The sequence below is a fragment of the Penicillium robsamsonii genome, assembly GCF_028829455.1.
Source record: "Penicillium robsamsonii strain IBT 29466 chromosome Unknown utg000001l_segment0_segment0, whole genome shotgun sequence".
Classification (NCBI taxonomy): Eukaryota; Fungi; Ascomycota; class Eurotiomycetes; order Eurotiales; family Aspergillaceae; genus Penicillium; species Penicillium robsamsonii.
In genome coordinates this window covers 5,472,630-5,493,342 of record NW_026643219.1, presented here as the reverse complement: position 1 = coordinate 5,493,342, position 20,713 = coordinate 5,472,630, and the positions used below count along the sequence as shown (strand labels likewise).

General features: G+C 49.2%; 9 protein-coding genes across 9 annotated transcripts; 7 read left to right on the top strand and 2 right to left on the bottom strand.

The window, feature by feature from the left end:
* Positions 1 to 223: 223 nt before the first annotated feature.
* N7447_002155 (M1 family metallopeptidase) lies at positions 224 to 3,538 on the top strand (the record flags this gene model as incomplete). Its single annotated transcript, XM_057226431.1, has 11 exons — positions 224 to 261; positions 368 to 537; positions 602 to 1,248; positions 1,313 to 1,430; positions 1,494 to 1,610; positions 1,670 to 1,695; positions 1,754 to 1,964; positions 2,016 to 2,086; positions 2,164 to 2,606; positions 2,663 to 2,875; positions 2,944 to 3,538. The coding sequence occupies 11 exons, from the start codon at positions 224 to 226 to the stop codon at positions 3,536 to 3,538; spliced, it is 2,649 nt and encodes an 882-aa protein (XP_057090447.1).
* A 485-nt stretch (positions 3,539 to 4,023) lies between these two features.
* Positions 4,024 to 5,027, top strand: N7447_002154 (Rab family GTPase YPT1; the record flags this gene model as incomplete). The annotated part of the gene is made up of 5 exons (XM_057226430.1): positions 4,024 to 4,034; positions 4,232 to 4,355; positions 4,421 to 4,468; positions 4,522 to 4,749; positions 4,833 to 5,027. The coding sequence occupies 5 exons, from the start codon at positions 4,024 to 4,026 to the stop codon at positions 5,025 to 5,027; spliced, it is 606 nt and encodes a 201-aa protein (XP_057090446.1).
* A 1,001-nt stretch (positions 5,028 to 6,028) lies between these two features.
* On the top strand, positions 6,029 to 7,101 carry pmp47 (putative peroxisomal membrane protein Pmp47; the record flags this gene model as incomplete). Its single annotated transcript, XM_057226429.1, has 3 exons — positions 6,029 to 6,141; positions 6,192 to 6,916; positions 6,986 to 7,101. The coding sequence occupies 3 exons, from the start codon at positions 6,029 to 6,031 to the stop codon at positions 7,099 to 7,101; spliced, it is 954 nt and encodes a 317-aa protein (XP_057090445.1).
* Positions 7,102 to 8,138: 1,037 nt separating this feature from the next.
* On the top strand, positions 8,139 to 11,101 carry N7447_002152 (WD repeat protein; the record flags this gene model as incomplete). The annotated part of the gene is made up of 2 exons (XM_057226428.1): positions 8,139 to 10,257; positions 10,317 to 11,101. 2 exons carry the CDS (start codon positions 8,139 to 8,141, stop codon positions 11,099 to 11,101), a joined length of 2,904 nt encoding a protein of 967 aa, XP_057090444.1.
* A 419-nt stretch (positions 11,102 to 11,520) lies between these two features.
* N7447_002151 (WW domain-containing protein) lies at positions 11,521 to 12,507 on the top strand (the record flags this gene model as incomplete). Its single annotated transcript, XM_057226427.1, has 2 exons — positions 11,521 to 11,606; positions 11,658 to 12,507. 2 exons carry the CDS (start codon positions 11,521 to 11,523, stop codon positions 12,505 to 12,507), a joined length of 936 nt encoding a protein of 311 aa, XP_057090443.1.
* A 327-nt stretch (positions 12,508 to 12,834) lies between these two features.
* Positions 12,835 to 13,874, bottom strand: N7447_002150 (uncharacterized protein; the record flags this gene model as incomplete). The annotated part of the gene is made up of 3 exons (XM_057226426.1): positions 12,835 to 13,040; positions 13,108 to 13,200; positions 13,283 to 13,874. 3 exons carry the CDS (start codon positions 13,872 to 13,874, stop codon positions 12,835 to 12,837), a joined length of 891 nt encoding a protein of 296 aa, XP_057090442.1.
* A 48-nt stretch (positions 13,875 to 13,922) lies between these two features.
* Positions 13,923 to 14,192, top strand: N7447_002149 (uncharacterized protein; the record flags this gene model as incomplete). Its single annotated transcript, XM_057226425.1, has 2 exons — positions 13,923 to 13,945; positions 14,015 to 14,192. 2 exons carry the CDS (start codon positions 13,923 to 13,925, stop codon positions 14,190 to 14,192), a joined length of 201 nt encoding a protein of 66 aa, XP_057090441.1.
* Positions 14,193 to 14,654: 462 nt separating this feature from the next.
* Positions 14,655 to 16,565, bottom strand: hsp70 (molecular chaperone Hsp70; the record flags this gene model as incomplete). Its single annotated transcript, XM_057226424.1, has 1 exon — positions 14,655 to 16,565. The coding sequence occupies one exon, from the start codon at positions 16,563 to 16,565 to the stop codon at positions 14,655 to 14,657; it is 1,911 nt and encodes a 636-aa protein (XP_057090440.1).
* A 2,205-nt stretch (positions 16,566 to 18,770) lies between these two features.
* On the top strand, positions 18,771 to 19,910 carry N7447_002147 (Oligopeptide transporter OPT superfamily; the record flags this gene model as incomplete). Its single annotated transcript, XM_057226423.1, has 3 exons — positions 18,771 to 19,250; positions 19,327 to 19,741; positions 19,804 to 19,910. 3 exons carry the CDS (start codon positions 18,771 to 18,773, stop codon positions 19,908 to 19,910), a joined length of 1,002 nt encoding a protein of 333 aa, XP_057090439.1.
* Between the last annotated feature and the right edge of the window lie 803 nt (positions 19,911 to 20,713).

The window sequence follows — 20,713 nt, the reverse complement described above, 5'->3', positions numbered from 1 at the left end:
GGTTAAGCTCGAAATTCCCCCGATGTGGGGAAGAAGATTCATTCGAGCTGGCGTAGCAGTTGAAATCCGTCCTACTGTCCGCCCTACCCCTCCTCTTCTTTCTCGCACCCTACACAAACTTTCTCTTTCACATTCTCCTCGACCGCGACCTCGATTGCCTACACTCGCGGCTACATTTAATCTGAGTTTACCTCCCATTAGGCATTGTTCCGCCGAAGTCCGCATGATGTCTTCTCAAGAGCGAGAGACACTTCCTGACGTGTGAGTGATGCCCCGCTTGGGTAATTTTTGTTTCTTTTCTTTTCCGTTCCCAAAATTGAGTCCCTTTCTTTCTGGGTTGCAACCTCGGAACCTGACATGACAACAGAGCTAAGCCTATCAACTACCATGTCTCTCTTTTCGACTTGCAGTTTGGTGGTTCATGGGAATACAAGGGTGCTTTGAAGATCGATCTCAAAGTCACTCGTGCTACTAGCGAGATTGTGCTGAATTCGAAGGAGATCGAAGTACAAAATGCTGAGATATTGGGAAAAGATGGTACGTGTGGGAGCATATTGGTGTGATATGAGAGAAAAGACTAATACCGGTCTTCTTGTCATAGGGACCCAATTGGCCAAAGCATCCGGAATAACCTACGACAAGCAATCGGAGCGAGTTTCTCTCGCTTTCTCGCAAGAGATTACGCCAGCAGATGTCGTGCTTTCCATCAACTTTACGGGCACCATGAACAACGCCATGGCCGGCTTCTACCGCTCGAAGTATAAGCCCGTCGGAGAGCCATCTGCCGACACCCCCAAGGAGGACGACTTTTACTACATGCTAAGCACTCAATTTGAGTCTTGCGACGCACGAAGGGCTTTCCCTTGTTTCGATGAGCCCAACTTGAAATCCACCTTTGATTTCGAGATTGAAGTCCCCAAGGGACAGACTGCACTGAGCAACATGCCTGTTCAATCCGAAAGAGACGGCAACAAGCCCGGTTTGAAGTTTGTCACGTTCGAGAAGACGCCGGTGATGAGCACCTATCTTCTCGCATGGGCAATTGGCGACTTTGAATACGTTGAGGCCATGACCCAGCGAAAATACCAGGGAAAGAGTATCCCCGTTCGAGTCTACACCACGCGGGGCCTTAAAGACCAGGCTCGCTTTGCACTAGAATGTGCTCACCGTACCGTTGACTATTTCTCGGAAGTCTTCGAAATTGAATATCCCCTTCCCAAGGCTGATCTTCTGGCTGTTCACGAATTTGTGAGTAACTATTTATTCCCTATGAGCTCCAGGCTTTTGATTCAAGCTAATTGTGGATCTGTAGGCCATGGGTGCCATGGAGAACTGGGGCCTTGTGACCTACCGAACGACCGCTGTTCTCTTCGATGAAGGAACGTCGGACAACCGCTACAAGAATCGCATTGCTTATGTTGTAGCTCACGGTTAGTACCTACATCCGATCTCGGAGGTATCAAGATGGCTTTGATAACTGACCCACTTTATAGAGCTGGCTCACCAGTGGTTTGGCAACCTGGTCACCATGGACTGGTGGAATGAGTTGTGGCTGAATGAGGGATTCGCAACCTGGGTTGGTTGGCTTGCTGTTGATCATTTCTATCCTGGTGAGATAGGTTCTTTCCTGGTCGATGAGTCTCCGACGTAGTATCTAATATGCAAGCAGAGTGGAACGTCTGGTCTCAGTTTGTCGTACGGAATGCCCGAGGTAATATCCATCATGTCAAGACCAATGTTGACGTTCTCCCAGGCTGAAGGCGTGCAACAAGCATTCCACCTTGACTCGCTCCGCGCTTCCCACCCTATCGAAGTACCCGTTCGGAATGCCCTCGAAGTCGACCAAATTTTCGACCATATTAGCTACTTGAAGGGAAGCTCTGTCATTCGCATGCTGAGTGTTCACCTCGGTAGAGAGACTTTCTTGCGTGGAGTTGCGGACTATCTCAAATCTCATGCATATGGTAAGGCATCAAACTACAAGATTATGAGGAGCATCTGCTAAGTGTTTATAGGAAATGCAACCACAAATGACCTGTGGTCTGCCTTGAGCAAAGCCTCCGGTCAGGACGTGCATTCTTTCATGGTAAGTAAATACCTAACCCTTGGCCCTTTGTTTGACTCTCTGTTTGGTCAACCCGAGATCTAACTGATCTGCCCTAGGATCCCTGGATTCGCAAGATCGGTTTCCCGGTTGTCACCGTGACAGAGGAACCTGGCCAAATCACTGTTAGCCAGAATCGATTCTTGTCTACCGGCGATGCGAAGCCAGAGGAAGATGAGACAAAATGGTGGATTCCCCTCGGCATCAAATCTGGACAAAAGCTAGCAACCGTTGACACCCGTGCGCTCACCGCAAAATCTGAAACTGTTGGAGGAATCGGAGAAGACAGTTTCTACAAAATCAATAAGGATCTGTCTGGGTTCTATCGGACCAACTATCCTCCCATGCATCTGGCAAAACTGGGTCAGTCGCTTGATCTCCTGAGCACCGAGGACAAGATCGGTCTGCTGGGTGATGCAGCTGCCCTTGCAGTCTCTGGCGAGGGCACTACACCCGCCTTGTTGACCCTTTTGGAAGGATTCAAGGACGAACAAAATTATCTGTGAGCAACATCTCCTTCTGGACCTTTGCTGTTATTTCTGACCTCTCATCCTGCAGTGTTTGGTCCCAAGTCTCTGCGTCTCTGGCGAACCTCCGGTCGGTTTTCTCCCAAAACGAGAAAGTGGCCGAGGGATTGAAGCAGTTTACCCTGAAACTGGCTTCCCCGGCCGCAGAACGGATTGGCTGGGAGTTCAAGCCCGATGAGGACTACCTCATTGTGCAACTTCGGAAGCTGCTCATTGCAATGGCCTGTAATGCCGGCCATGAAGGGTGAGCTCTTTTCCCTCGTCTCCCGATTGTTGTTGAACACGTTCTAACACAAGCTCAATGATCCATAGATTTGTCTCGGAGGCCAAGCGCCGTTTCGATCTCTGGGCGACCGGAAAAGATACCAGTGCCATTCATACTAACCTGCGGTCAGTGATTTTCGGCGTCAATGTGTCGGAGGGCGGCCATAAGGAATACGAAGCCGTTAAGGAAGAATATATCCGAACCGACTCTGTGGATGGCAAAGAGATTTGCCTGTCTGCACTTGGACGCACGAAGGATGCTGCTCTGGTAAAGGACTACTTGAACTTCGTGTTTTCGGATAAGGTGGCTGTTCAGGACCTTCACAGCGGTGCCGTATCTCTGGCCGCCAACTCGAAGGTGCGGCATTTGCTATGGCAGTATATCAAGGATAACTGGACTGCTGTCGAAACACGATTGTCATTTAACAACGTTGTGTTTGAGCGCTTTGTCCGCATGGGTCTATCAAAGTTTGCCGATCACCAGATCAGTGACGACATTGCGGCCTTCTTCAAGGACAAGGAAACAGGCGCCTATGACCGCGCGCTCGTGATTGTTTCAGACAACATTCGAACCAATGCATCCTACAAGGAGCGTGAGGAGGCGTTGGTTCTCGAATGGCTGCAGGCACACGGTTACGCATAAATTGCCATTTAGATCTTCAACAATATATTTGTTTGAACTTGCTATGATTTTGATACAATGTAAATGGGGTTTCTGGATTTTATTTCATTAGTCCGATGGGTAACGCGGAGTTTATGCACGGGATAACACATGAGCAGGTGATCTCGCATATGAGAGAAGTAGAATCAATACGATACTCGTGATATAACTGTAAATGGAGAAATGAAACCAAGAGGTATATATACAAAATATACAAAATGCCGAAAATATAGAAAATCCGAGAAGTGGTTTGTGACGTGAAACAAAGCTGCGCATCAGGTGCGTCTGCCTTCCTGCACCTCCTATCATTTCAGGCGACTGTTCCATCATTGTCCCCTCCCCCGACTTCCTAGGAACTTCGACTCCATCTTGTTTTTTTTTTTTTTAACAAAAAAACCTCCCTTATATTCCTCTGGACTTGTGCTCTATCTCTTTATTTTCACCTTCTCCGCTTCCCAAGTCTCATCATGAATCCCGAGTGGTAAGCCTTCCCTGTCTCCCATCCCCCCTCAAATTCCTATGCGCCCTGCTTTGGTCCACTATATGCGTCCACTTGTGTGTTGAATTTGACTAATGTGATTTTGATTTCTAGAGTATCGTAGCGTTGTTTATTTGACTGTCACCCGACCCGAATCCCCAAACTTGCCGATCTCCGTTGCCTAACCATCGAGATAGATACGATTACCTTTTCAAGCTGCTCCTCATCGGTGACTCCGGTGTTGGAAAGTCTTGTTTGCTGCTTCGTTTTGCCGATGATACCTACACTGAAAGCTACATCTCGACAATCGGCGTTGACTTCGTACGTCTGGGAATCTGCAGGGTATTTGACCGCCAGAGAATGGTGGTGCTAACGGGTCATTCTAGAAAATCCGCACAATCGAACTCGATGGCAAGACCGTGAAACTTCAGATCGTATGGCTATATTGAACACCAAATATCTGAAGCAAAACTAATAATATATACAGTGGGACACCGCCGGCCAGGAGCGATTCCGTACCATCACATCTTCTTACTACCGGGGAGCTCATGGAATTTGCGTGGTTTACGATGTCACCGACATGGATTCCTTCAACAACGTGAAGCAGTGGCTCCAGGAGATTGACCGGTATGCTACCGAGGGTGTTAACAAGCTGCTCGTTGGAAACAAGAGCGATATGGAGGACAAAAAGGTCGTGGAATACACCGTTGCCAAGGTATGTTTACAGACAGATCCAGGGCCGTTGGGACACTGAGAAGGAAGCCAGACTACTAACATGTCTTGATTGCACTTTTCAAGGAGTTCGCCGATAGCCTCGGAATTCCTTTCCTCGAGACTTCAGCCAAGAACGCGTCGAATGTTGAGCAGGCATTCTTGACAATGGCACGGCAGATCAAGGAACGCATGGGAACGGCCACCGTCAACAACAAGCCGACCGTGCAGGTTGGCCAGGGCCAGGGTGTCCAGTCTGGATCGGCAGGTGGCTGCTGCTAAACGGCATGATGTTCTCTTTGTGTGGCGCGGTGCTTCACTTTGGCGCAATGTTACGCCATGAATTGAAGGGTTCCAAGCGGCGTGATATCTAATCGGCAGGATTCAAACTTGTCAGACCTTTAGAAACTCGGCATGTTCCTGACGGGTAAGGAGAAGATTCTCCACGGAGCTGGCAAATGTTATGATGATGCCGTTGGGGGTCCTTTCTTGCCTTGGATTCGCTTTAGACGACCTGCGTTCTATTCTCGTTTCTGCGTTTACTTATGCGATTACCGCCGGTTTCTGCGTTCTCATGATTTCCTGGCTACGTCTCTGCTCTATTACCTTGGCCCATCATTCTCTCTGTGTCTTCCCCCTCCTTCATCTTCTATTTTCTATCTTCGCTTTTTTTTTCTGTACGTTGGATTTCTCTCTTGTGAATGGACTAATAGCGAGAACCTTGCGACTTCTCGAGGCATACTGCCTCACATGGGGCCTCTTTTTTTCCCTTTTTCTTTTCTGGATAAACCAGTGCCTTGTACTATGTAGATTGCCCCTGAGTCAAATCTAAATGTACATTTAGATGGCATCTAGGAAAATATAATCACATGCAAATCACAGGGGCCGACCCCAAACAGTAGATCATCATTAGCACATACAAGATACCTAGGTAGTCTGGAGATATTACCTTGATATTCCGAAATGACCGTTTATGCGAACGTGACACATTCAAGTCACTTGATAGCATGCAGGTACCGAGGATATCAAGAAATCAAATCAAACCAAACCAAAGTAAACTAAATAATCTTTGTACAGGGGAATATACGGGCGTCTCGGAATGTAGTGGAGTTGGGAGCCGAGGCACACCAGCACTTCGGCAAAACGTCATGAACATCCCATCCCCCTTCAAGCCGACACTCATTTTGATGGTTTTGTTTCAAACATTCTTAACCTGATATATTTCATCTTCTTCATCTTTACCGGCCGTTAACCCCGAGCATTCAATAATCCAGTTCTCCATCATGTCTCAACCTGGAGCCGAGCAAAGAAACGCAGCATCTGCTGTTCAGCAGAGTGATAACATTGCGCACGCGCTGGCGGGTGCGGGAGGCGGTGTTCTGTCGATGGTCTTGACGTATGCTTCCCCGCGTTTTCCCCATCGCTGCCGCTAACCCCACACTTCAGATACCCTCTGATTACTTTGTCGACAAGAGCCCAAGTCGAGTCGAAACGTGCCCACTCAACCACCCTTGACGCCGTACGCCGCATAGTACAGAGAGAAGGTATCTCGGGACTATACTCCGGCTTGGAATCAGCGTTGTTTGGAATCAGTGTCACCAATTTTGTGTATTACTATTGGTATGAATTCACGCGTTCGGCCTTTGAGAAGGCCGCCATCCAGGGAGGCCGAGCCTCAAAAAAGCTCACAACGGTGGAGTCGATGATTGCGGGCGCCATTGCAGGGAGCGCCACGGTGCTAATCACCAACCCGATCTGGGTTATCAACACTCGCATGACTGCCCGCAAGTCTGAGGCGGAGGAAACATTGCCTGGTGCCAAGAAAACGAAGGCATCCACCCTCAGCACCCTAATGGACCTGCTCCGACAGGAGGGCCCCAAGGCCCTCTTTGCCGGCGTCCTCCCGGCTTTGGTCCTGGTAATCAACCCGATTCTGCAATACACTATTTTCGAGCAATTGAAAAACATGGTAGAGCGCCGCCGGCGTATGACGCCGAAGGATGCGTTCTACTTGGGCGCACTGGGCAAAATCTTGGCCACCAGCCTCACCTACCCATATATCACCATCAAGAGCCGAGCGCATGTTGCTAGCAAGGATGGCCCTAAGGAGAGCTTGAATGGAAGCCTGAAGAGGATTATCCAGGAAGAGGGCTGGAAGGGACTCTACAAGGGTAAGCTTTTTTCTCTCCTTTTTTGAGAAGTCATACCTGGTGGTTGTTCACTGACATATTTTCAATAAGGTATTGGGCCGAAGGTTACCCAGAGCGCCATCACTGCTGCATTCCTATTTGCGTTTAAGGATGTGCTGTATGATATGATGGTGTCTGCCCGTAGAAAGGGCCGCATCGCTAAATAGACAGGAACTTCTCCCCAAGTCTACCAGACCCATGTGACACCTCATATGGTTACGCTTTCTGGAGAGACAAGGTCCGGACCCTCAATGTCCACTATGTATACTTGTTCAAGTGCGAGTAATGACTCGGTGAAAGCTCTCAAAGTTCTCGAAGTTTCCGGGGGCTCTTTCAAAGTGATACCCAGGTACCCAACAAATTTGTAGTTTAATTATTTACTTGAAATCACTTTACATCTTCACCTTGGGTCTACATTGTACATCCATTGAATACTCTTATACATAATATTAGTCTGATATATAAAAAGGTCTATAGTTCAGGGACCGCCTTACCGTGGTTCACCGCCCATCGCCGCTCTTGCCCGCGTTATCGCGTTCTCGACGCGATTCTGCTCCATTTCTCCACACTTTCTCATGTATCTTCTGCAATCTGGGCAATATTCAGTTCTGGCATTGAGTTTACAGTCTCTCAATCTCTCTTTGAGCTTCTACACGTATTTCTCTCAGGTATGCTCTTGTTCTCGGTACCTTTAAGCGGGAAGCCTCCTAATGCATGGCAGATCTAAGCTTGCCTCTCCATTGTCGCATCGCCTTTGTGATCCTCGCCTCCCTCGCCTGAGAGATCTGCGCCCGATACAGATATCGCCCTATTCATTCAGAAACAATAACTTGAACGGCTGTATTGTCTAATATTTAGCTCTAATAGGGCTGCCAAGGCTATATCGGGACAGTTTCTTTCATAGCGAAGCTATCCAAAGACATAGTCTGGTTTCCGCTAAAAGAACGGAATCAGACTTAAGAGATTGGCAGGCTGGAAGATAAGAACGGAAATATCAGGTTCGGTGTGAGCAAAGTGAGAGAGCAGGGGCGCCGATGTTATGTCTTTCTCACTTTGCAATCGTCCGAGACCAGACGTGACCGACCCTAAATTCATATCAATCAATTCAAACATGTGAGAGATCTCTTCTTCCTTTCAATATTCATATCTGACTTTTTTTTCCCTTTGTCTTTTCCTAGCTCAGAACCTCAGCTGTGCTACTAAAATGTCTCACGGCTTCTCCAGTATTAATGATCAGAGTATAATCCCTGCATTCCCTGGTCTATCAGCCGAAAGCATCCCTGAAGATCCAGACATTCAACGTGAGACTCTGCGTTTGCTGGTGCAGTATTCTGGGGTCTCCTCTCTGGCAGAGAAACCATCAACTCCGGCCACTTCTGGCCATGCGGCTCGGGACGCCTGGCAAACTCCACGGACTGAAGTCCAGCCCATTGGGGCCTCACCTTACCAGATATCACCTCGACTCACGCGTTCCTCAAGTGGCAGCCATGTCACTCGACTTTCTTCTTCCCACTCTGTCGCTCCTTCCTCTGACAGTCCAATCCGGGTTTCTCCTCGCAATCCGTCCCGCGCTTCCTCCCGTGCTTCTTCCCGCGCTCCTTCCCGACTTTCATCACCTCCAGCTGTCTCTGTATCTTCCTCACATGGTATCTCTCCCAGTCATCGCGAGCGCCAACGAACTCTTAGGGAGAGTGTGGCAATATCAAATGCCAGTAGGAACGATGAGATAGTGACTCCTATATTAAAACAACATTTCGCTTACCCGCCGGAGACCATGTCATCTGCCACTAGATCACCTCAATCCTCGCGGTCAATATCCCCGACAGCCGAGCAAAATCTCATTCGTCGCTCCAGTCGAAATAGGGTTAAACCAACAAATTATTACGCCAATCCCTGGGTCAGTGTTTGCCTTGACGCTGAAGAACCAGGCACAACGGTCGAAGCTATTCCGGACCCTGTTGCGTCTTTTCCCCAGGAGCCGCGTCGTGTTTTGCCTCGCTGTGCAAATGTCCAAAAGCTGTTGTACAGCCGTGAGCTTGGGGGTGGAAATAATCGCCGCATTGTCACCGATGTGGTCTCGGATCTTAGACCATGGAAATCATGGCAAGGCGCTTCAGGCGATCTGCTTGTTCTGGCTTGGTCGCCTGATGGCACTCAATTTGCGGCAGGCGCCGCAGCTAAATCAGACGAACATAATATGCAGTACAACCAAGCCAACAATCTTCTTTTGGGCGACCTTCAGTGCAATCGTCTAAAGGAAATTCCGGATCATTGGATTCCACGACCAATATCCTCGCCGGTTGATGACCCGCGGCTTTTCATGAGCGTTAATAATATGCAATGGATTGGCAATCGACTTTACACTGCTAGTTTCGACAAAACTGTCAAGATCTGGGACGTGGAATCACTCCCCAACGTATCCTGTACCCATACCTTGCAGCATGAGTCCCGAGTGGCAGTGATGTCGGTCTCGAAATTCGACCCGAATATATTGGCTACAGGGACAGAGTCAATCTTGGTCTGGGACACACGAGATCCGGAAAACTTAACATCAACTCTTCTCCCCATCGACCGCGATGCACGATATAAGCCCAACTTTGAGTTTTCATCAACAGCCCTGGCCTGGGGGCATACTCCATCGACCAAGGAGTTTCTAGCTGGAGGCCTCGCAGAACCTGGGGAAGACCCAATATATAAAGGTCACTTAGGTTTGTGGCGAGCACGCGAATCTGCATTTGAGACCATCAGAATTGCATCCAACTCACAAAATGTCTTCGACATTAAATGGCATTCTTCATTGCCCATATTTACCACGGCCAGTCCGGAAGATCCCCACAACGCACGGATCAAAGGCATTGGCATTACCACAAAGTCCATTGTGAGAGTGTTTAGCCTCAACTGTGACCTCCAAAAGCGTGTCCCGTCAGTTATGGAATTCTCCTGCCCGGCTTTGGATGTCAATGAGGTCAGTTTCTGTCCATTGGATTCCAGCGGCACGTACATCACTGCTAGCTGCACAGATGGCAAAACCTATGTTTGGGACAATCGGAAAGGTGATAGGATTCTCCATGAACTTCAACATACGGCCCCCATCAACCCAATTGATCACCAGCGAAGCCGGGAGATGGCAGACGTGGGTGTTAGGGTGGCTCTCTGGGGTTCATCTATGGACCAGTTTTACACCGGTGCGTCCGATGGCGTCCTCAAACGATGGGATATTCGCCGGTCACCTGTAGATGTCCTCGTTGAGAATGTCGCATCTTTCGACGAAGAGATCATGTGCGCCGCCTTCAACGAAGATCAATCTCACCTCCTCGTTGGGGGTTCTGGAGGGGGGTGCACGTACTATCATCGGGACCTTGTTCGGACCCCAACCTTACAGCTTTCGACTTTGAACGTGCCCCAGAGCCCGAAAAGCCCAGTGATAGTGCCAGTGATAGTGGTGTCCTTGCGGGAAACCAGCTTATCTTGTCTGGTCAGGTGGTTAAGCACGAGACATTTGGTATGGGCCAAGGGCCCTCTTACACGGGGCCTTTTGCCTCGTGGGCTCGGAATTCCAAACCAGACGTTCCTTCCGATCGGATTGGGCAACTCCCTTTACTCAAAAAATATCAAATCCAACAATTGGATGGACCGCCACCAGGGGATCGTCATGACCTCGATTTGAATCAGCGACGAGAGGTCGAAAGACAAATACGAATTGCGGAGATACGAAATCGAGGATTCCATAAGAGGAAACGCAAGGAGCAATATGATCCTTCTACGTTCAGCTCTAAGGGCCCCGTATATCTCCCCGTATCTCTGTCTTCTCTTGGCTCTTCCCGCCCCGGGAAGAAGAGGAAGAAAAAGTTTGAGAAAACTGAAATGAAAAGGGAAGAAAATCAGGGGAACCATGAAGAGAACCGAAATAAGAAAGATGGCCGTGGTGAGGATGGAGAAGGGAAAGCCAAAAAAAAATCTCGTCGGATGAAAAAGAAGGCTCGCAAGGTCTCGATCATCAGCAACACCGAAGATGTTGACCTCACCCTCATAGACTCAGATACGGAGATGGAGAGGTCAAACCGACATCGGTTTGACCTTGAAGAACTACTTGAGGTTCTTGAAGAAGATAACTGGTTCCCAGCCAGTGGAGACATCAATCCTAATATCCAGAAGGAGATCGCCTAGTGTGACACCCTGATACCATTGTGTTTCGCATAGCATTGAAGCGAGGAGTTCTGATTTGGGTGTAATTTTTTATTAAAAAAGACCAGAATTCACGTTACAGCAGGAAAGCTATGGTGTTTGTGTACATTAAGAGAATATGACTCATGAGCTGAAATCTTGAATGTGGAAGCCTGTACGGAGTAGATTAGAGATGTGTAGTTATATATATAGTGACATCAACACCGAGGCGCAGTCAATATGCCTGAGGCCACAGTTCCCCGCTTATATCCTATGGAAGCAAGAACTCTCCCTTTTGTTCTAACTCTCTCTCTCCTATTCTCTTTTGATCCTAATACTTTGGTCCTCGAAGCCTCTAGATAACGCCATTACCACAAGTCAATCGGATCTGACAACCTTTTCAAGGTCATACCTGTCACATCATGTCGTTCGCCCCGCCTTCCGGGCCTCCCCCGCCTTCGGTGCCCGACGGATGGAAAGCACAGTATGACGATCGATACCACGCTTGGTACGTACATATGCATTTACTCTTAAAATCAAAGTACTGACAATCAGTCAGGTTCTATGTGGACCTCGCCACGGGCAAATCGCAATGGGACCGCCCCGAGGCCCCCCAACCACGCGATGACGGCAATCTTCCAACCAATTCTCTCCCCCCATCATACGGCAATGCCGGGCCTGGCGACCCAGCAGCAATGGCGAATGTGGGAGACCAGAAGCAACATATGGGATCAAACAACCCCTATAACCCTTCAACAAATACTGGCCCAGGCAACGCCAGCCCTCACATGATTGACGAGGACGCACGACTTGCCGCCAAGCTCCAAGCCGAGGAGGACGCCCGGGCTCGCACAGGAGGAACTGGAGCCGGACCAGGAGATCGCGGCGCCTCAACAGACTACTACAACGATGCCTCGCGGCCGCAATCCACCGGCCCAGGCGGATATGCGGCGGGCCCAGCATCACAGAGTCCGATGCCTGAGCAGGAACAGAAGCGCAGCAAAGGTGGATTTTTGAGCAAGCTGTTGGGTAAGAGCTCGAGCTCAAGCAGCAGACCACCTCGGCCGCAGCAACAGTATGCCTCGTATGCTCAGCAAGGTCCTCCCCATGGTGCATACTATGGCGGTGGTGGCTATCCTCTGCAGCATGGCCCCCAGCCTGGGTATGGACATCCCGGACCGGGATACGGAGGTGGATATGGAGGATACCCACAGCAGGGTGGGTATTACCAGCAGCAACCGGGTCGCAGGCAAGGTGGAGGAGGCATGGGAACTGCCGGTGCTGCTGCTCTGGGTGTTGGCGGTGGTCTGCTTGGTGGTATGCTGATTGCCGATGCTATGGATGATGATCATGATCACGATGACTACGGCGGCGGTGATGATTATGGTGGTGATGACGGTGGTGATTGATAACTTCTGAGGTGACTTCTAAGCTCGGTTTGCATTTTACTTTCTTTGTTCTGCTTTTCTTCCTGTTTAGTTTGTTACTGGGATGGACTTCGGGACCAGAGACAGGCCTCCCCGTACAGCTCGAGGGACTTCTAGGCGCTTTGACATCCGGGGGATATGGGAGGATTGCTTTTGTTTCGCCCAAACAGCTCTGGTCATTTATCGGCATTTGGCTCCAAACTTTATGAGCCATGAGCAACCCCAGTTAACTTTGTATCATACAATTAGCCACGAGACAATGACAAGATACCGTGCCAAGAGCGGTCAATATAATAAAGTAATGATCTTCTATCCGCGCCTCCGGGCAGGACCACTGTTATCTCTACCAGTTGAACCAGCCTGAGCCGCATCGTTGGCCGTGGGGTTAGGGGCACCAGTGCCCGCCATCCAGCTGGCCAGATCAAACCCGCCACCAGTCATGGCATTGGTAGTGGCACCGGTGATGGGCGAGGAGCGGGAATGCTGCTCAAATTCGGCGCGCATCTCAGGATCCACTGGACAACAAAGTTAGGCACCAAATATATATTTTAATCAGGGCCAAGGAAGGGGCAATAGACATACTATTCTCCATGAGTTTGGGCATGACAAACATGAGACCCAGGGCGACAACTGCAAGCAAGACCATTGGGTTCTTGACGAGACTCAAGGGAGAGACTGCGATTCAATACAAGGTTAGCACAACTATAGACATCTCTGCAGGTCGTATCTGTGGGGGAAGAGAGAGGGGCAAGCTCACACTGAGCACGCTGCTCATAGAAGACCTTCCGTCCAAGAACTTTAGCCTCGACAACCACATCGGCCTGCTTCTTTCCAGCAATATCCACAATATATTTCTCCGCGCCACGGTTATCCCACGGGTTCCCGCGGAAAGTCTCCCAGATACCAAGAATGGATCCATCAGCCGCGACATCGACGCGGTAGGGGGCGAAGACGTAGTCGCCAGCGGAGCGGATATCGAGCAAGTATGACTCCGGCTGAGCATCCGGACCAGAGGATGGGAGATCATGGAACACAAATGTCGCCGAGCGGGTCAGCGATGCAGAGAGGATGTGATCTTTCGCACCGGAGGGGAGAGTGGTGAGAGTGGCATGGCTGGTTGCGGGGAGGACATGTGGGTTTGGGAGGGAACTAGAGGCCGGGATGGTGATTGTCAAAGAGCTGGCGGACACCAGGCTACTGGCCCCTAACAGGAGAAGAGAGGAGAGCGAGAAATGCATGGCGATGTGTTGCTGTGGAAGACCACGGGGAGGGCGATGCACCGACCAGCAAGCAGCGTCCACATCACGTGATGCATCTCTTCTACAGCTCTTGGATGTACGACAAAGCATGTCGAATCACCGAAACCACCATATTGTTTTTCCAAAAGCTAGAGCATTATGCCTGTCTATCTTATTTCCAGGTACATAATAGTTTCCAACAGTCTGGCTATCTCTGACAAGAGATCTATCATCTAACGCCATTTGAATAGGATCGCGGATCCCCTCTTCGCCCTGACCATGGGCGTCTCTGCTGCCCTCACTCGCATTCGCCGTGACCAGCGTGAACAGCACCCCGAGCGCGCATCAGAAATCACATACGGAAGCATCGTACAGACAAGCGGGCATAGGTTACAACGGTGGTGGAACGGAGACTTCCAGGGCCTTTAAACGGGAATTGCGATACATGATCGGTTTGGAGTTTTGGTTTTGGGAGATTCTCGCAAAGAGGATTTACATCGTTAGATCTTGTATTCTATTTGTTCATATATCTACTTACGCGACCTGGTCGTCTAATTGCACGAAATGGTCACACACTATACACTTGCGAGGTTAACGAGGGGTTGCGATTCTTGTATAGCTTCATTTTTAGTACTCCGTATATGGAAGTCCGCACAAGGGCTGTTTTAGGGTGACTCGAAATAGTTCTACCATCTACACAAGCAATGATGTTTTGAATTAAAAATAATTTTCATTCACTAGGATTTATTTCCCCTAGAAAAAGAGATAACCTTGTATCTATGCAATCATGCGCAAAAAGAAACCTTGATACCCCATAAGTTCGTAAAACAAGACGTGAAAGTAAACGAGTGCCAATTGGCAAATAAGACAGAATCAATCAGAGCGAGACGTTTAGTCAAGCTCCTCGGGCTTCTCCTCAACCTCGTCAGCGGAGCGGGCACCACCCTCGGGGGCACCGGCGCCAGGGGGAGCCTGGCCACCGTAGGCAGCGGAGATGATGGGGTTGGCAATAGCCTCGAGCTCCTTCTGCTGGGACTCGTACTCGTCCTTCTCAGCAGTCTGGTTGCTGTCGAGCCAGCCGATGACCTCGGTGATCTTGTCCTCAACCTTCTTCTTGTCATCCTCGGAGATCTGGAGCTTGCCCTCGGAAAGAGTGTTCTTGAGGGAGTAGGCGTAAGACTCAAGGCCGTTCTTGGCCTGGATACGGGCAGACTCAAGCTCATCCTCCTCCTTGTACTTCTCAGCCTCGGAAAGCATGCGCTCGATCTCCTCCTTGGAGAGACGGCCCTTGTCGTTGGTGATGGTAATCTTGTTGGACTTTCCGGTACCCTTCTCAAGAGCGGAGACGTTCATGATACCGTTGGCATCAACATCGAAGGTGACCTCGACCTGAGGAACACCACGGGGGGCGGGGGGAATGCCGGTGAGCTCGAACTTTCCGAGGAGGTTGTTGTCCTTGGTGCGAGCACGCTCACCCTCAAAGACCTGGATGAGGACACCGGGCTGGTTGTCGGAGTAGGTAGAGAAGGTCTCGGACTTCTTGGTGGGGATAGTGGTGTTGCGCTTAATCAAAGGAGTCATGACACCACCGGCGGTCTCAATACCGAGGGACAGAGGAGCGACATCGAGAAGCAGGATCTCGTTGGTGGACTTGGAGGACTGGTCACCGGACAGGATAGCGGCCTGGACAGCGGCACCGTAGGCAACGGCCTCATCGGGGTTGATGGACTTGTTGGCGTCCTTGTTGAAGAAGTCGGAGACGAGCTTCTGGATCTTGGGGATACGGGTAGAACCACCGACGAGGACAATCTCGTGAACGGAGGACTTGTCGATCTTGGCGTCACGGAGGACACGCTCAACGGGCTCCATGGTGCCGCGGAAGAGGTCCTGGCAGAGCTCCTCGAAACGGGCACGGGTGATGGAGGTGTAGAAGTCAACACCCTCAAAGAGAGAGTCGATCTCGATGGAGGTCTGGGCAGCGGAGGAGAGAGTACGCTTGGCACGCTCGCAAGCGGTGCGGAGACGACGGAGAGCACGGGCGTTGGTGGTCAGGTCCTTCTTGTGCTTGCGCTTGAACTCGTTGACGAAGTGGTTGACCAGACGGTTGTCGAAGTCCTCACCACCCAAGTGGGTGTCACCAGCAGTGGCCTTGACCTCGAAGATACCCTCCTCGATGGTAAGGAGAGACACATCGAAAGTACCACCACCAAGATCGAAGATCAGAACGTTGCGCTCACCCTCGACCTTCTTGTCAAGACCGTAGGCAATGGCAGCAGCAGTGGGCTCGTTGATGATGCGGAGGACGTTGAGACCGGCAATGAGACCGGCGTCCTTGGTAGCCTGACGCTGAGAGTCGTTGAAGTAGGCAGGGACAGTGATGACAGCGTTGTTGACGGTGCCACCGAGGTAAGCCTCGGCAGTCTCACGCATCTTGACGAGGATCATGGCGGAGATCTCCTCAGGGGTGAACTGCTTGGCCTCACCCTTGAACTCAATCTCGATGACGGGCTTGGTGGCCTTCTCGACGATCTTGAAAGGCCAGTGCTTCATATCGGCCTGGACCTCAGCATCCTGAAAGCGGCGACCAATGAGACGCTTGGCATCGAAGACAGTGTTGTGGGGGTTCATGGCGACTTGGTTCTTGGCGGCATCACCGATGAGACGCTCGGTGTCGGTGAAACCGACGAACGAGGGAGTGGTGCGGTTACCCTGGTCGTTGGCGATGATTTCAATGCGGTCATCGCGGAAGACACCCACACAGGAGTAGGTGGTTCCCAGATCAATACCGACGGCGGGAGCCATGGTGAATGTGTGTAATCGTTAAAAAGAAGAAAGGGTGTAGAAAGAGATTCGTGTGTCAAGAGGGTAGTGTACAGGGAAGTAAAGGGGTATTTTGAAAGTGAAGGAAAAAAAGAGAAGAGAGGAAGGGCTGAGAAAAGCTCCTATATAGTGAGCGGTGTATTGCTCCAGAAGCTTCTAGAGGGAGCCTTCCACGGGGATCCATGAGATTCCATGAGCTTCGATGGCCTAGCAACCAACTCATTACGTCCTTCATTAAGACTCTAGTAGGTTCCAGATGAGCTTAGTGGGGTCTTCAATCTACAAGTTCCTTGATTGTTTCTAAGTTTATCCTCAACCACGTCAATTCCTCTTGTTTCTTTGACGATGCAACACTTTCTTTGATGTTCTCAGCTTTTTTTTATGGCGGGGTATGATGTAATAGTGGGATGACTCTTAAGGCGGTGTCAAAATATGGTATCGATACGGAAATAATACAATAATACATGGTCGCCATGGGAGACCTCGACTGGTATTGGTGTTTTGAAAAAAAAACAATGGAAATTATGGAAGCGTCATGATGATAAAATCAAAATATACAGCTGTCATCCATTCTATTATATAATCGCCGAGTTTCCCGTGGACCTTTCAAGGTGACACTTTACAGAAGATTTCTTATATCGCTTTTATTGGGTAATAGCTTCTTACACATTTGGTCATTTCAAACTATACTTTTATATCTTGTATAAATCCGAAATTTGCCATATACAGGTATCTTTATACAACTATAATATTATAATGTAGTCGTTTAGATGTATTTTTCACCGAAACTCAATCTACATATGCTGTACTCCGTAGTAGTGTAACCTGCTCGGATTAAGTGTATACTAGGGTTCCTAATACATTCTACGATACTAACGGCGATTGATATACTATTATTCATAAGAAATTACACTACAATTAAGGATGACACGGTAAATATGAGGCCAGAAACGCCGTTTTAAGCCGCTCGCTCACTGTGGTTGGTCTTGGCGTCACGTGCCACGAAGCCCACGGCCGACCTTGTTTACTGCCACCTGCGCTTGGGGTTGGCCGTGCCTGGTGCCTGGGCCCATTGATCGACTGATGTGTGGCGCGGGTCACGTGAACACACGTAATGTTAGCCGGGCACTGGCCCGTTACACAAGATATCTGTCGAGTACAGAGATGAATTACGTGGATGAGACAGAGTAATTCACCCCGAAAATCATGTGACAAGTGGTACTCGACATACCATACAAAAGTGCATAATACAGCTAGTCATCTATGTCCGCTCAGATTGTTGAAAAAGCGGGGTTTGTCATTTTAGTTAGAGTTAACAGAATCTTCAATACCTGCCATTTTGACCATACATTGGTCGTACGCCTGATTTCTGTCAAGAAGTTCATTAGAGGCCTAGGTCGGAATACATAGTGTATGATGATATTCAAGACCGTAGAGCTCCCGAGAGGAGAGAAGGAGCTAGAAGCTGTTTAGATGGCACTTGCCAATATTTTCGCTGGCTAATAACGTGTTTGGTTAAAAGGCGGATAGTCCTCTTGTTATCGTAGTTAATCGTTAGGTAGTGTGATGGGGTAAAGGCGAGGTTATTAAGTAACCGAAGCCACTGATAAAGCTACTTTCCTACCTCCGATAGGCATAGTAGTTCTACTTCTGTGGTGGATATTATGACCGTGGGTTGCTTGCTTACTTTCTAGTCCAGTAGGCCTCCGTATACCTAGTAGATATATCTAGCTAAGCTTTTACTATTAGGGTGGTCCCTATATAAGGTGTCACTGTTCGTTATCCCTGGAGCCTTCCTGCCGCAGATGAGCAACTTTCGCACAACCAGGGTACCATACTCCATATTTTTTGTTTAAATTGCCTGTCACTATGCTGGTCATTTTATGGCTAGAGTCCTTCCAGATTGGAAGATTGGACTACCTGGTACTCGTTTTTCTTTCAGCCTGATATTGGCCCCCTGGAGCACCAAGGAGCATGTCTTGGTCACACTGACGGCAGCTTCTGGGGCTACGTACAACCTGGGATATGCTCCCATCGTCCTCGCAGAGCTTTGGTACGGTACACGAATTAATCTGGCGGTTGCGATCTTCTTTATGCTTTCAATCGTATGGATTGGCTACTCCTTTGCTGCTCTTGCCCGATAAATCCTTTTTGTCTGACCCGGAATACATCTGGAACCAAGCTCTGATGCAAACAACATTGTTTGAAACTTTCCGCAAGGCAGACAACTCATCGGCTCTCGCTCGGCATCAGGTGAAGGTGTTCTTCTTCGCACTTCTAGGGATGACCATGTGGCAATTCCTTCTAGAGTATGTCTTCCAATTCACCTCATCCTTAGCCTTCCTCTGTTGGGTGGCACCTCGCAATCCGGTCGTAAACTCCATTGGCTCAGGTCTTGGTGGCATGGGCTTCCTCAATCTCTCGTTGGATTGGTCAAACGTGAACTGGAATGGTTCCTCAATCATGATGACCCCATACTGGACGCAGGTCATCTTGTTCTTGGCTTTTGCTTTCAATTGCTGGGTTCTACTTCCTGCAGCGAAGTGCGGGAATCTATTCCTAGCAAATGGTACTTCCTACCCGGTGCTCGAAGTTCTCACTGCAGACTATCACCTGAACACGACCGCTTACGAGGAGTATGGGCCGATGTATATGGGGTTGCAAAATGTGTGGGCAACATTTTTTTGACTACGCCAAACTTCCAGCAGCGGTCACTTGAATCTTAACGTTTGGATACGCACAGGTTTCCAGGAATGTCAGAAAAATCTGGTCATCTCGAAAAGCAGAGAAATCCAGGAAGAACGAAGGCATTCATCACCAGTATCATGACCGCCTCAACGTTATCCAGAGACAATACAAAGAGATTCCATGGTGGTGGTATGCTACCCTATTTTCGGTAGCCTTTGTCATTCTGGTCATATTTCTCGCACTTGGCCATCTCTTCATCCAAATTTGGACCTTGTTTGGGGCACTCGCGAGTGCTGCAGTCCTGGTCATCCCGTTTGCTTGGCTTTACGCCATCCCTAACTACCGGCTTGAGACTAGCTCTTTCAACGAACTCATGTATAGCTACATGATTCACACAAAAGCCGGCGAGGCTCACCAACACCCCTGTGGTCTTTCTGTCTATGGGTCTATTGCGGGTGACGCCTGGTATCGTGCGCAGTATATGCTCCAAGACCAAAATATTGGTCACTACATGCACATTCACCCCGCACAGTTTTCTTCTCTCAGATTTTCGGCACTTGCATGGGTGTTCCAATCAACTATGCCGTCATTATTGGATCATGGACAACAAAGGAGATTACAAAAAAATGGATCCACTAAATCAATGGACAGGACAGTCCCTGCGGACTTTCAACACCATGGGTATACAGTATGCGGTGCTTGGTTCACGAAGGTTGCTCGCTGACATAGAATGGCCGTGCTTCCGTGGTCATTCCTTATCGGGGCGGTAATTCCTCCTATCCTCTTCTATTTCCACCGATTCTTCCCCCGACTTCGGATTGACTTGCGGAATGGAATGTCAGTACCTTTTATGGAGGAATGGCAATGTTCTATGATAACATCAGTACTGGTTATACATCTGCCATTGTTGGTGGATATGTTGTAATGTATTGGGCCTACTGTCGTCATTTTGAGGTCTGGAAGCTGTATAATTACCTTCTTGCTGCTGCGCTTGATGCTGGATTCAATCTCAACATGTTGCTCGTCTTCTTCTTTTTCGGAGCAGGCAAGCAAATTTCAATGCCAAATGGTGGGGCAATAACGCAACTTCTATAGAAAGATGCTTCGCTCTCGATAGCTGATTTGGTCTTCTCATTTTCTAGTATGAGAAATAGCTGATATCATGAGTTCTAATATGCCATTTGCCTCTTTTGTGCAGATAAAAGAAGTGCAAAAGTGTGTTGTAATATTATTGATGATTAGGGTAATTACTTGCCTATATAAATAGTTAGGGGATTGTTAATTTGACAGTCCCTTTTCAGTTGGATTAGTCCTTGATGCCTGAGGGTAAGATTTGTCACGGGGTTTGATCACCCGCGGCAGCCAATCAGGCAACGGGGTCTCGTCCTTACAGGTTGTTTTGGTTCGAGGGGACCTTATTTTGCAGACCGTCTTTTTAATTC